Source organism: Quercus suber, unplaced genomic scaffold (assembly GCF_002906115.3).
Source record: "Quercus suber isolate HL8 unplaced genomic scaffold, Cork oak 2.0 scaffold_125, whole genome shotgun sequence".
Taxonomy (NCBI): Eukaryota; Viridiplantae; Streptophyta; class Magnoliopsida; order Fagales; family Fagaceae; genus Quercus; species Quercus suber.
This window is the reverse complement of record NW_027069589.1, coordinates 264,600-278,564: the sequence shown is the minus strand read 5'-3', so window position 1 is coordinate 278,564 and position 13,965 is coordinate 264,600. Positions and strand designations below refer to the sequence as shown.

Here is a 13,965-nt window from a genome sequence, read left to right as displayed (position 1 = left end):
AGCTCAATCGATTGAGAGGTGTTGAGAAGCTATCGAGGGGACAGGAGCTTTCTCAATCAATCCACCAGCTGTCAAGAGGTGTCGAGATCACAATAAGAAATAGCTGAAGAGCTCGATAGATAGTCTAACTGTCGAGAGATGTCGAGCAACTATCAAGCTTCAAAAAATCAACACTTCTTCACTTGTTTCTTGGACAGATTTGCATAGTTTCAATACTAGACTTGAACTTTTGTTCCTTGAAGTAATAAATACATCCTATATCTACCAAAATATAAGTAAAGTGCATTTTGTCAAATGATTAGCCAATTACATAAAATATGTCCTTAACAAAGCATATGAACCTCAAATGGAGAAACTTGGGAAAATGTGATTTGTAGGGCACCAAAGGGATCCCAGCAGAGTTCTCAGCAAGGGTTCCAAGATTGACACCTAGCTTGGGGTGGTACAATCTACCCTAGGGAGCTCTGATTCTAGTAGCAGCATAAACCAAGATCATTAGCCTAATGCATGCTCTAATCCCATCAACCAAGGCCAATCAGCATTCAATGCTAAGTCAGAACCTCAGCTGTTAATACCTAAAATAGAAAGAACTTTCTAAAAGTTGAGCTTACCACTCTTAACTAAAATCCTAGGAACGATTCTCTAAGGATTTTTTGAAGATCAAGAAAGATTTAACAGAGATTATTTGCTAATTACCCCCTAAGAAACCAAAATATAAATGGAACTCTTCATTAATGCTAGATGAGGAGGACATTAAGACATACACCAAGAAAGAAAAACTTCCTGAACCTTTTTGTTTAAGCTTTTTCTAAGATCAGAAAAAAGTCACTGAGTTCTTAGTTTCAAGCTTAGAAACCAAGTTCCCCGGCTCCTAGCTCACAAACACTCCTCGTAGATCTACTCATAAACACTTATCTACCCCTAGCAGAAAGCCCTAATAGCTTTACTATACGCACTCTCTCTCACTACCCATACTACCCGAAATGTACCTCATTACTCACTATATTCACGAGCATGTCTTGGCACCATAATGATCTTACTGCGCTAGCTGGGATCTCTCTCTCCCTTCATCTCACACTAAGTTTTTCTCATTATTTGTTATTATGGAACCCATGATATTTACTTATCTATTTATTATTGATGGTTATGATGTAACTATTACTATAGAATTTTTCTCTCATATTATTGTATTATAAGACACTTCTCCAGAGCTAATGGATGATGAGTCTAAAAATGTGGATATTTTCCCTAATCTATGAAATAGCTAACAGCTAGAGGTTTATCCTGTTTCATATTATTTTACCGCTGGGACATTTTATTGCTGGGCCAATTTACTACAGAAACACTTTACTGCTAGGCTATTTTCTGTAGAAACACTTTACTGCTAGGGCTATTTCTTACAGTATGTTTCTTAACCATGCTGACGTGTCTATTGTAGGGATTGTTTATAGGTTATTCTTGTCAGTCTTAATCTAGACCCAAGGCATAAAATATAGTGAATTTTTTGGATCTTCACCGATAGCCTTTAGGCTGTGCATCAAGCCCATCGTCAATTTTCGGTTTAGACGCCCAACCCAATATCAATCTCATTGTTGGAAGGAAAACTTTTTCAACCCCAACATTTTGGCGACTCCACTAGAGAGTCTACTGAAGCCAAGAGTTCACTATGCCTCCTAGGTTGCGGAATAGCCAGCAAGAAGGGACTAGAAACACCAGTCTCCCATCAACATAAAGCCATTATGACCCAACTACACAAGGAGAACAAGCTGACCAACATGAGGTCAACCAAGAAGATTATGACTGCTGATTCTCTTTCCTCTTGGAAACGTTACAAGGAATGCAGCAAGATCAGTTCAAACTTGCTGAATCTTTAAGGGTCTTAAGGGAGACTCAAGGGCCAACGCCCCAGCCGTTACACGAATGACCAGATCCTAGAACATAGTAGAAGAAGGGATCAGCCGCTGGGAATCCTCAATCTGGTAAGCAAAATGCCTCTCTTCCTCAATTTGTTACATTATTTGATCTCACTACTTTGCTGGAAAGGGAAAGGCTTAGCCAGCCAAAGGAACCAAGGCACTTTGTTTGTAGGCCACCGTACCCAGCTGAGTTGCTAAGCAAGCCATATCCGGAGAAATATGAGACTCCCACCTTTACTCTTTATGATAGGAGGAAAGAGAATGCAATTGAGCATGTCAACAAGTTCCTTGATTCTATGGGTCCTTTTGCTAGAAATGGTGATCTTTGCTTAAGGAAATTTTCAAAATCTCTTACCGATCGTGCTTACACATGGTACTCCACTCTACAGCTAGGTTCCATTGCCACATGGGATGACGTGGTTGAAAGTTTTTGCTCAAAGTATTTTCATGGGGAGGAAAAGGTCACCATTCTCACTCTTCACAACATTAAGCAAAAGTCCTCCGAAGGACTCCTTGATTTCATCTGGTGGTTCAGAGATGCTACTCTTGATTGTTATGGATAGTTCAAAGAGAAAGAGCTAGTTGAGATTTGCATTGACAACATGTCTCATGAGTATCGAGCCCATCTGGAGAACCTTGATATTATTCAGTTCGCCCAGTTGCTCTAGAAAGCTCGTAAGACAGCCGTATCAATCAAGCCTTCCACAACTAAAAAGCCCAATTCAGAAAAGAAAAATGCCCCTTAAGCTTTTGCAGTCTCCACCAATGAACCAATGGTGGGAGTGAAGCGAAAAAGGGAAGAAGAGGAAGAGTACTCTCCTATACCATGCACCGATGAAGAAATGAATGCCGTCATTGACAAATGGATGGATGGCTGATGGAGTGCTTAGGCCCTTCAAGCCTATCCTAGATCCTACTCCAAAAGATATGCAAAAGCCCCTTTGTTGTCGGTATCATCGATATATGGGTCATGGAACTAGAAATTGTAGAGCAGTCCGGGGAACATTTCATAAGAAAATTTTAGATGGCACTTTGAACGTCATTCGTGAGCAAGAGGTCCAGCAGAACCCACTGCCTCAGCATCACAGAGGGAAAGCCACAGCAGTTGTACTTTTTCATAATGGGGCGATGAGGATGAAATGGCTAGTGGTACAGGTATGCCTCCAGCAACTATCTCTGCTCTTCAAAAAAGCCCTACCTTTCAGACTTTGTTCAATCAATTGGGGTTCAAAAAGGTGTCAAAGAGGGTAGCAATCGAAGCTCTTGTATCCATTGCTGCCAGCTCTGGAACACACTGCCCTCACAGCTACCTTTACACCACTGCTAAAGAAAGGAAAACCCTTTCACTGGGATTCCAGATGCCAGCAAGCATTCCTCCAGCTACAGCAACTCATGACCAAACTGCCAACCGTATGTGCACCCATACCAGGGAAACCACTCAAGCTGTATTTGGCTACCAATAACGAAGCAATAGGGGCACTCATAGCCCAAGATGATTAAGAGGGGATTGAGCGATTGGTTTTTTATGTTAGCAGAAAGTTAAAGGATGCTAAAACCCACTATCTAAGGGCTGAAAGGGCTTGTCTTTCTCTGATATATGTTGCCTAGCAATTGCGCCATTATCTACTAGCTCACACAATACAGCTCTTAACAAAATCTCATCAAATCCACTCACTCTTGAGGTGACCAATTCTTTCCTTAAGGCTAGCATAATGGCTCTTGAAATTATTTGAGTTTGAGATCATAGCAATCACCCCAACGATTGTAAGGGGTCAAGCCTTCGCTGATTTGTTGTCAAATTTTTCTGACGAGGATAGTTGGGACATTACTAATGATGTAGAGCTACTAGCAGTTGCACTAATGGAATTAGCTGGGGCTGTTTGGACTTTACATTTTGATGGATCCTCTACCACTTCTAAAGGAGGGGTTGGAATAGTTCTATCCAAAAGTGCTGGAGAAACAGTGGGTATGTCATTCAAGCTTGATTTTCCATACACTAACAATATGATTGAATACGAAGCATATCTTACAGGCCTAGCGGTAGCTTGTGAAATGGGTATCAAATATCTTCGAGTAGTCAGAGATTCAAATCTAGTTGTTTGCCAAGCTAGAGGAGATTTCACACTCAAGGAACCATCTTTAGCTCTATATAAAGCTATGGCTCAAAGGTTGGAGGAATCTTTTGAAGAATTCAATATTGAACACTCCCTAAGGTCCGACAATCACTTTGCAGATGCTTTAGCCACATTGGGATAAAAAATCAGATTTGAAGGTGCGACTACAGATGTTACTATTGTGAAAAGGCCAATCCTAGTGGTACAAATGCTGAAGGAAGAGTTCACTGATCAACCGCTAGGACAGACGAATTGGCGGTCTTCCATTAAAGAAGCACTATTATCACCAGATGAGAAGGATCATTTAAAGGTACTCAAAGATTATGCTCTAATGGCAGGAGAGTTGTACAAAAAGCTACCTAGAGGAGTTCTAGCTAGATGCTTAAGCCCTAGTGAGTTTACTAAGCAATTAAAAGAAGTTCATGAAAAATCTTATGGCCCCAGTGGTTCTGTCAGTCTTTACAGACGCCTCCAGTGGTTAGGTTATTATTGGCCAGAAATGAGCAAACAAGCTACCAATTGCCAAAATGCTTTTGATCGGATGGAATCATGTGTAGTCCTTACCACCAGTGATTGGCGTGTACCCTTCCTTAAGTATCTCATAAAAGGCATCTTGCCCGACGATTATGAAGAGGCCTACCTGTTGAAAACCTGGTTACTCATTATTTTGTAGAAGGAGGTATTCTTTTCAGGAAAGGATTCAATGGGGAGACTTTGAGATTCCTAGGGACCCCCAAAGCACAATCGGTTATGCAAGAGGTACATACGGGAGAGTGTGGTGACTATCAAGGCAAAATGCGACTTTTCCAGCAGTTGCTCAGTCTTGGGTATTTTTGGCCCACCATGAAGCAAGATGCAACTAAATGTGTGAAGACATGCCATACTTGCCAAGTCCATGGGAATCTCATACATACTCACCCACCAACCTCCAAAACATGATAACCCCTTGGCCATTCCATACATGGGGACTCGATTTAATAGGCCCAATCAATCCACCATCCAAGGGTCATATTTGGATACTAGTGACCATCGAATACTTCACAAAGTGGGTTGAGGCCATTTCCCTAAAAAAGGCTATAGGCCCAGCTGTTGCCAATTTCATCTGAGAGCACATAATCTGCAGGTTTGGTATTCCTCACAGGATTGTTACTGATAATGGCACTCCTTTTGTCAACAAAGATGTCTAAAAATTACTTGTCCATCGCCACATCAAGCATCGCAAGTCCACTCCTTATTATCCACAAGGCAATGATCAAGCGGAAGCAACCAACCGAGTGCTATTGAGAATTCTTAGCAAGATGGTGCATGAATATGAGGGTGGCTGGACAGAACACCTACTGGAAACTTTGTATGCATACCAAAGCTCAAGCAAAATAGCCCCATTCTCCCTTGTATATGGTACTGAGGCTATATCTCCAATCGAGCTATTGGTTCCCACTCCAAGGGTTGTTCATGGACAAGAAACAAACATAGATGCTGCTATCTGTGCAGAAATCAGAACTATAGACCTTGAAACCTTGGAAGAGATGCAAAATCTTGCCTATAACCGCACCCAGCGATATCAGCAGTAGATGGCCAATGCTTACAACATGGCCACATAATCCAAGGTTTTTGTCAAGGGACAAATGGTTTTCAAGGCAGCTGATCATATCAAGAGGAATCTCTCAACACCCTTTAAGTTTGCCCCAAGTTGGGAGGGGCCCTATCTCATAAGGGAAGCCAATGCCAGCGATTATTATTGTCTAGCTACAGCAGAAGGTGAAAGTCTCACGGAACCTATCAATGGCAAATGGCTTAAGTTGTACTATGCTTAACTCAACTTTCAAGTATGTACCAAGTAACTCTCTTTTGTATGATCTTAAACTACTACTATGCTAATAAAGAATTAAGCATTGCCTTTTGCCTTTTGCCTCAAATATGAACTTCTTATATTCACAAGTACTTTCACGTTACTTTCTATACATAGATGTGCATACTTTAAGCTATGAATAAAGTTACAGCGCTGACAGCTGAGCATCTTGAACCAAAATAGTCATGAACACAATAAGTATTTCCAAAATTATGTATATGATTTCCATGACTATATTTTAGCTTGAACATACTATTCTTTGATAAATGAACTATTTTTCATAAATAGAATTCATGTACTTGTGCATAAACAAAGACACAGCTTGTACAGCTAGGGAAATATTAAACTATCACATAAGGTTCATATGGCTGGTGCACCTCTACACAAAACACAGCCTACATAGCTAAACAAATCCAAAATAAATAACATGTTTCATCGCATCACCCAAAAAAAAAAAAAAAAAAAACTGTCCAAAATACCAAGCTACTAATAATGATAAAAATCTAAACAAAAAGAGGAATTTTATTTTTCAAAAAGAGAAAAAAAAAAAAGCATCCTAAAAAAAAAAAAAAAAACTGCTCTTAATCTCCTAATTTTTAAACTTACCCAAAATTTTATCAATTCTACAAAACTATGTACCAATGTTATTTTTGGGAAAAAAAAATACCACCGAAAATCCATCGACCTTTTTACCCATGTTCAACTTTAAACTCCTTATTATCTAACACGCATACAAATGTTTAAGTTCAAATTTCTTACTCTCCCATCTAATCCCAATAAATAAATAAATAATTAAACAAATAGCTATCAGCCACTAGGAGCTTTAAAATCCTTGCTCTATTTGTATATATTTTACTTTCTAGTTTTTACTTTCTTTGAATAAAGACTTCGATTTCCTCAATTTCTTTTTTCAATTCATCACATCTCTTCATTGAGAAATGTACATTTCATTTGATATTGTTCTAATTACTACTTTGTATTTTTTATTGTATTTTCCTTTTCCTTGAACTAATCTCATATTTGATTTAATTTCCTATTATCTATTTTTTTTTTCATAACTTTTATCTCTCTTTTCTAGGTTCTTCTTACAACTCCATTGATTTCCTCTAATTTTATCTTGTTAAGTTATGGTTTTTCACCTAACATTTATGTTGGCTTTATTCTATGACAAAAAGTGTTGTAATTTCATTAATTCATTTCCTTGTATTTTGTGGGACTTAATTGTAATGAGTTTAGTCTTAAGTGGTAAAGATTTGATCAAGACAGTTGAAGGACACATAAGGAGAACATGCTGGAAGCTGAAGAGTCAGTGAGTTTTGCAACCCATCTCCCAACTTGGTCAACTCACAAGATGACCCGCGAAACACACTGGTAGCTGGGATTTTTAGTGTGACTCCTATACCCTTCACTAATACTATATATACCTCCATTACCTACAAAATTGAAAAGGGACCTATTCAAAAAAAAACCCTAGAAAAGTTTCTACAACACACCCACCTTGTTAAAGAGAGCTACACATTCTCAAGAGAGAAATCCTTATAGTCTCTTCTTCTCCCCTCTCCTATTGTTATATCTTGAGAGGATATTTGTACCCAAACACAACTCACACCTATTCAGAGTGTAGAAAGTATTTTGAAGCTTGAGAAGCATTGGGTATTTGCCAAAAGAAGCTGGTGAGGCTTGGCGATGCAATCAGGCAGTATTGCAAGATCTAGGAAGCTAGTGAAAACAAGACTTCGAGAAGTCCGTTGGTAGCTCGAGCTTGGATGGCTCAAGTACTTTGGGTAGATTAGGTTTGGAGGGTCTTTTTGTTATCCTTGTACTCCAACTTATTCACTAGTGGATCATTTCGACTTGGAGGGTTGCGAAAAGATTTTTCGCCGAGTTCTTTGATTTCCTCGTCGATAACACATCTCGGTATTATCTTATATTTGCTATTCTTTTACCCACTACCCTTTCCATTTTAGCATTGCACTTATTTGTTCATCCATGCAATTGTTGAGTGTATTAAGTGTATTAAGCATAAAAGTAATCAAGCCGCAATTAAGAATTGGCGGTCTAAACAAGTAATAGTGTTTTCACACTATTTGAACTTTCATATCTCACTATGCACCATCTCTTTGGAAAAAATATTTTTCTATTACTTTTTAAACATTCATCACTCCCCTAGAATTTTGGTGAAAAATTTTGTACAAAAAAAAAAAAAAAAAAGAGCTTCTATATAAAGGCTAGTTTTTAATATTCTCTTCTACTTCGATTTATTGAAGCAAGGTGAATTGATGTCTCCAATTGGATGAAAATTTTATCAACCTAACATCTTTCTGCCCTACATTCTCAAAATATTAGATTTGTTTGAGTTTCTGCTACACTTTGGTGTTCCACATTAAAAAAAAAAAAAAAAAAAAAAAAAAAAAAAAAAAAAAAAAAAAAAAAAAAGAAGAAGAATTATTACTCAAATATATCAAAATAATATAAGGAAGAAAAGCTCAATCCACGTCCCTCTTTAGAAATGAATATATTAGTGGACAAAAAAGAGAGAAATATGGGCCCCTCCACATTACAAGCATCAACCCAGTGGGCCAGCTTATAGGACCCCACATTCTATTCTCTAAACTCAAGGTACAAAAAATGAACCCCACAATGGATTGGGTTCCGGTGCAATTGCACTGTGCAATTCACCCCATCTTCTTATAATTTTATTTTTATTTTTATTTTTTACCTTTACTTTCTACTTTTACTCATTTTTATTTATATCTCAACTATCTATACTAATTGCATAAGGTGCAATATCCTAGGCATTACACCTGATCTCAATCCTCCCAAAACTCAAAATCTTCTTGCAACACATTTATATGCACATAAATCCCTTTTATTGTCTTTATTTATAGCCCAATGTACCTTTGCAAAATCTACTTTTCATTATCTTTATAACATTATTATTTCTATAATCTCCTTCAAACAAAACATGTTTGATACCAAGATCCTTAATGGAGTGCATAACATCCTTTTCATGAAACTTTTTTTTATACCAAAAAAAGAGAGAAAAGAAAAAAAAGAAAAAAAAGAAAAAAAAAGAGGATTACATCACAGAGTTAGGAGACTGACTTGCTATCATATTAGGAAGTTTTCTTTTCATGAAACTTGAGTGCTCCACATTATAAGATGCACATCATTTTCCTCACAAATCCACCTAGTTGCATGGGACCAATATGAAAATATGCCATTTTTGTGCGTAAGTATTTGTAATTATATATGTATATATATTATAATTTATATATATCTAAAAGTCGAAATGTAGTGTTCACTGTTACTACATTTTTATTGAGCCACATCAGCAGTCACATTATCCACTTATTTCTTATCTCTTATTTTCTCTTTCTAAAATTTTATTTTCCCTATTAAAAAAAAAAAAACTCTTATTCTTCCTCTTAGTCTACATTTATTATTACACTTTTTTCAACTTTTTCCTTCCCTCTTTACTTCTTTATCTCCTCACTACTCTTTACTTTGCCTTTTTATCTTTTCACTACTTTCTACTTTAATGTTACACTTCATTCATTATTTTCTTTTTCTTATATTTTGACTCTTCTTTTCCCCCATTTTATTTTGTATAAATTTGATATCATTTCTCACATTCAATTCATATTTTCCCCCATAAAAACTATGATTACTCTCCTTCTCTCTCTCTCTCTCTCTCTCTCTCTCTCTCTCTCTCTCTCTCTCTCTCTCTCTCTCTCTCTCTCTCTCTCTCTCTCTCTGGTCTTGTGGATTTTTATTGTTTATAATTTTGATTAAGGTTGATGGTTTAAAAAAAAAAAAAAGTGCTTTGGTATTACATTTTTTAATTTCCCATTACAAAATCTTCTCTCTCCCTTTTATAGCTTTGGTTGAATTTTGATTTGGGTTAATACTTAGTTTTTATGGAAATTAGAATTTGAGTTTATGTCAAAACACAATCTACATGGATATGAATTTGAATATGCATACCAATTTTTTGAGTAATAAATTATTATAAAGTCTATCTTTCATTCTTTTTGTTTCATTTTAATTTTGGTTAAGATAACATTATAATTTTGTGATGAATTATTATTATTATTAATATCTCATTATTCCTTAAGAGATGAAAATTTTGAATAATACATTTGAAACTTATAAAGTTTAGATGTATATAAGAAGTTAGAAAAATATAGTTCATTTAAAAAAAAAATATAAATCAAACATACAAAATATAATAGTATGATATATTTGTACTTTGTAGAGATAAAAAGATAAAAAATCCTTGTAGAAATCTTAAAAAAAAAAAAAAAAATACTTGAAGTAATTGTTACTTTTTATATATTATACCTCAGTATGTAATATTTATATATTCCCATAGCTAGTTCTATAATAATAATGGAGGAGTGAAGATTTGAACTTGGACATCCTTGTTTTGAACATCAAAAGGTACTAGACTACCGGTTAAACTATAAAGCAGTTGGTTATTTTCCAGGATATTAGGCGCCATAAAAAGTATACAGTTATACATATAGTTGTTTTGTCTTCCTTAAAAAGAGGAGAAGAAGAAATCCTATGCACATTTTTTTTTTGAAAGGTAATTATAATAATGCTACTAATCTTATAATTCAAACTCTTTCCTCCCTAGACCCCAAGCACATTACTATGCACATAATCTTAAAACGTTCAAATTTTTATGGTTTTTGGATTGTGATCAAGCAGTCTATGCTCTGTTATCCTCCATGCCTGCTATGGATATTATAAAGGTCCAATAACAAGTTTATCGAGGTCTGCTGTATTCCTCTCTCATTGGCCATGGCCGGCTACTTCATTTTTCAGGTTGTGGGCCAAGTAGTAATTTTATTTCCTTCTAAAAAAAAAAAAAAGTTGAAACATTCTTAAATTAGAATATTCCAAGAAGGATAGCCTGTGATACAAAATGAGCCACATAAGAGTCTGATGGTACAAAAAAAGGTACAACCTGTCACATTACTTAAAAATTTTAAATGATTGCTATATTAAATGCATCTTTAAATTTGTAATATTTATTCCGAACCACAAAATAATTTTGTTTGTAATGAAGAAGGTTTTGGTTAAGTTCAAAGTAGATAAGATCCGTCACTTGCAAATGGTTGGAATATAGATGTCTAAGGACCAATGGCTATAGTAACTCCTCCAGAGAATAAATTTGTAATATCTAATCCAAACCATGAAATAATTACGTTTGTAATAAAGAGGGTTTTGGTTAAGTTCAAAGTAAATTAGACCCGTCACTTTGCAACTGGTTGGAATATAGATGTCAAGTACCAATGACAATTGTAGCTCCTCCAGATTTTCAGCATCTAGATGTAAATAGCACTCATTAATTTCCCCATGGGAATAAAATGAGGTTCCTAACCAATTTTTAAAGATAAAAATATCCTAATACAGGAGTTGGCAGTTTCTATGTTACAAGGGTTATGAATGAGCATATATTGACTCTTTCCACCAGTAAAGCAAGATCATTTTCTCCACTGGTAAAGCCATGAAAGCAAAGAATTCTAAATTTGGAAGTCAAGGAGGTAGTCCTTGTCCTTCAAAGCTGAGTTGCAAATACTCATCCTTTTCCTATATTAGTCCCCTCAACACCTGTAAAAAAAAAAAAAAAAAAAAAACAGAAAGAACAAAGAACCAATAATTTCAATGTTGCTATTTATAGCAAACCCCATCTTTGAACCATGCTTTCAAATTCTCGAACTCTTAACATCATCATTTTCCTATCAAAACTTCATACCCAACCCTTGGTTTTTTCAAACCCCCTCTTCTTTTCCTACATTTTGTTCTGATAAGCAATGGGGATAGGGAGTTCAAAGCTCAATCCAGAAAGGGAGGCACTACCAACCAAACTCCGTCCTATCATTCGCCGTTTTCTTGAGCAGATGAGGCGACGTAGACATGCTGACATGTCCAAGAAAGAACTACTTAAAGAAGAGGTGGTAGACGATGAAAATTCCCAGGTTCAATCTCTACAAGACAAGGAGAGAGAGAGCACAAACTCTTCATTGGATAGGACTGTGCCAATAACAAAGGAAACACCCAAGACTCGTTTACTACCTGAAGAGGATAGCAAGAGCAACACCTCTTCATTGAATGAGACTGTACCAATTTCAAAGGAAACGCAAGTAGAGGAAAAGAAATTGGAAGTGTCACCCGTGCCGGAGTCTGAGTTTGAACCTGACACAAGTAAAAAGCCTAAGGAGCATAAAGATGAGAAATATGCAAAAAAGGGTGGAAAGGATTGTAAAGACGGAAAAGAAGAAAAAGAAGAGGACAAGGTGGTTGAGAAGACTGTGGTTATAGAGGATAAGGTTGTGGTGGTGGAACAAACAATGGCGGGTGAGGAAGAGGAAGAAGATGAGGAGGATGAGAATGATAAGGTTAGATATGTATCCCCTGGATCACCAAGTTTTAGGGTATATTGTGTCCCATATGAAGATAATAACGAGGAGGAAGGTAAGTATTGTTGAATCTTTGAGTCGACACTCATGTTTTGTCTATGAAATTTGGGAAGGCAATACAAAACGGGTGTTATAATGTGTGCAGGTAAGGAGGACAGCGTGTACACAAAATGTCTCAGTGGTGAGAGTGGTGAGAGTGCTGAGAGTGTTGTATCAGTGACTTCTGATGAGGTATGTATTATGAGCTCTCTCTCTCTCTCTCTCTCACACACACACACACACTGATTACAAAAATAGTAATTATAAGGATTTTTGTAACCACATTTTCTTGCAATGGTGTACTTTAGGCCCAGGAGACAAAGACAAAGAAGAAACCAAATAGAGGAAGGCGATTCACAAAAGCCATCCGAAGGAGTGGACCTGTAAAGAATTTGTTGAATGTGAAATCATGCTACTACCCGAGTTGCTCTGGAAATGAAAGAGCTCGTCTTCTTGCAGAAAAAGCTTGATTACACTCTAGGAAGAACGAAGACAGCTTTTTAATTTGTTTCTGCTTTTTTGTAACTTCATAGGATTTTCAGGATTTCCTCTGTAGTTCTTGGTCATGAATCAAGTTCTTTAGAGAAAGATAGGATTGTATATGTAATCAAAGATTGAGTCACTCTATCAACAGTCAGTGATAGGACGTAACCTGATTATATTTATTCTCCATGCATTTAAGTGCTACATTAATTTTTAGTACTAGCACATTGACAGCAATTCCCCTCCATCTTCCATACGTAAGATTTCTCCATCCAACAAGTTTCATGAAGAAAATTGAATATAACAAATACTGGAGTTCAAATTTAACATGAAAAGAAAGCTTAAATGCAAAATCAAGATGGTGTATTGTTGATTGGGCTGAGGACTAGGTTTGAAGTAGTCAAAATTGAGCCAAAAAGAAAAAAGAATGACACAAAATTATCTAAACACATCTTTTATATTTTTCAATCTTATATGAGCAGTAGTTAGTTCCTCTAAATAGCAACAAACACCACATGCAGGATTCGGATGACTAACATTAGAGAAGAATCTTCAAACATATTATTAAAAAAATATAACAATTGCACATAAGAAACGAAAGGAGATGCAGAACAACATTATTTCTAGACTATCAGAACCAGCAATGTAACAAGTAGCAAGTAGCAACTAATCCATCGAAAATTTATATATATCTAAAAGCTGAAGTGTAGCATTTATTATTATTATGCTCCAGTTAAGCCATATTAGCATCCACGTTATTATCCTATTTCTTTATAATTTTTTATAATTCTTTTTAACATTTACTTATTTTTTAAAAATATTTACACTTTCTCCCACTCATACCTTTTCATTTTCTCACTACCCTTTATATTAATATCACTCTTCATCTTCCCCTTATTTTGTCTTTTCTTATTCACACAATTTTACTATAAATTTGTCACTCTCTTTCATTCTTTGCATAGTTTTCTGTCACAAAAACAAAGGTTCTCTCTCTCTCTCTCTCTCTCTCTCTCTCTCTCTCTCTCTCTCTCTCTCTGATTTATTTATTTTTATTTTTCTTGCATCTTTGCTTTAGATTGATAAATTTTTGTATTCTTTAGAACTCTACTTTTGGTTGATGCAGTTTAATTTTG

The 13,965-nt window shown here is 36.0% G+C and overlaps 1 protein-coding gene across 1 annotated transcript; it reads left to right on the top strand.

Annotated features, from left to right (window-relative positions):
• The first annotated feature begins 11,704 nt into the window (after positions 1 to 11,704).
• LOC112008666 (uncharacterized) lies at positions 11,705 to 12,819 on the top strand. Its single transcript, XM_024040991.2, has 3 exons — positions 11,705 to 12,365; positions 12,456 to 12,541; positions 12,658 to 12,819. Exons 1-3 carry the CDS (start codon positions 11,705 to 11,707, stop codon positions 12,817 to 12,819), a joined length of 909 nt encoding a protein of 302 aa, XP_023896759.2.
• The last annotated feature ends 1,146 nt before the right edge of the window (positions 12,820 to 13,965 follow it).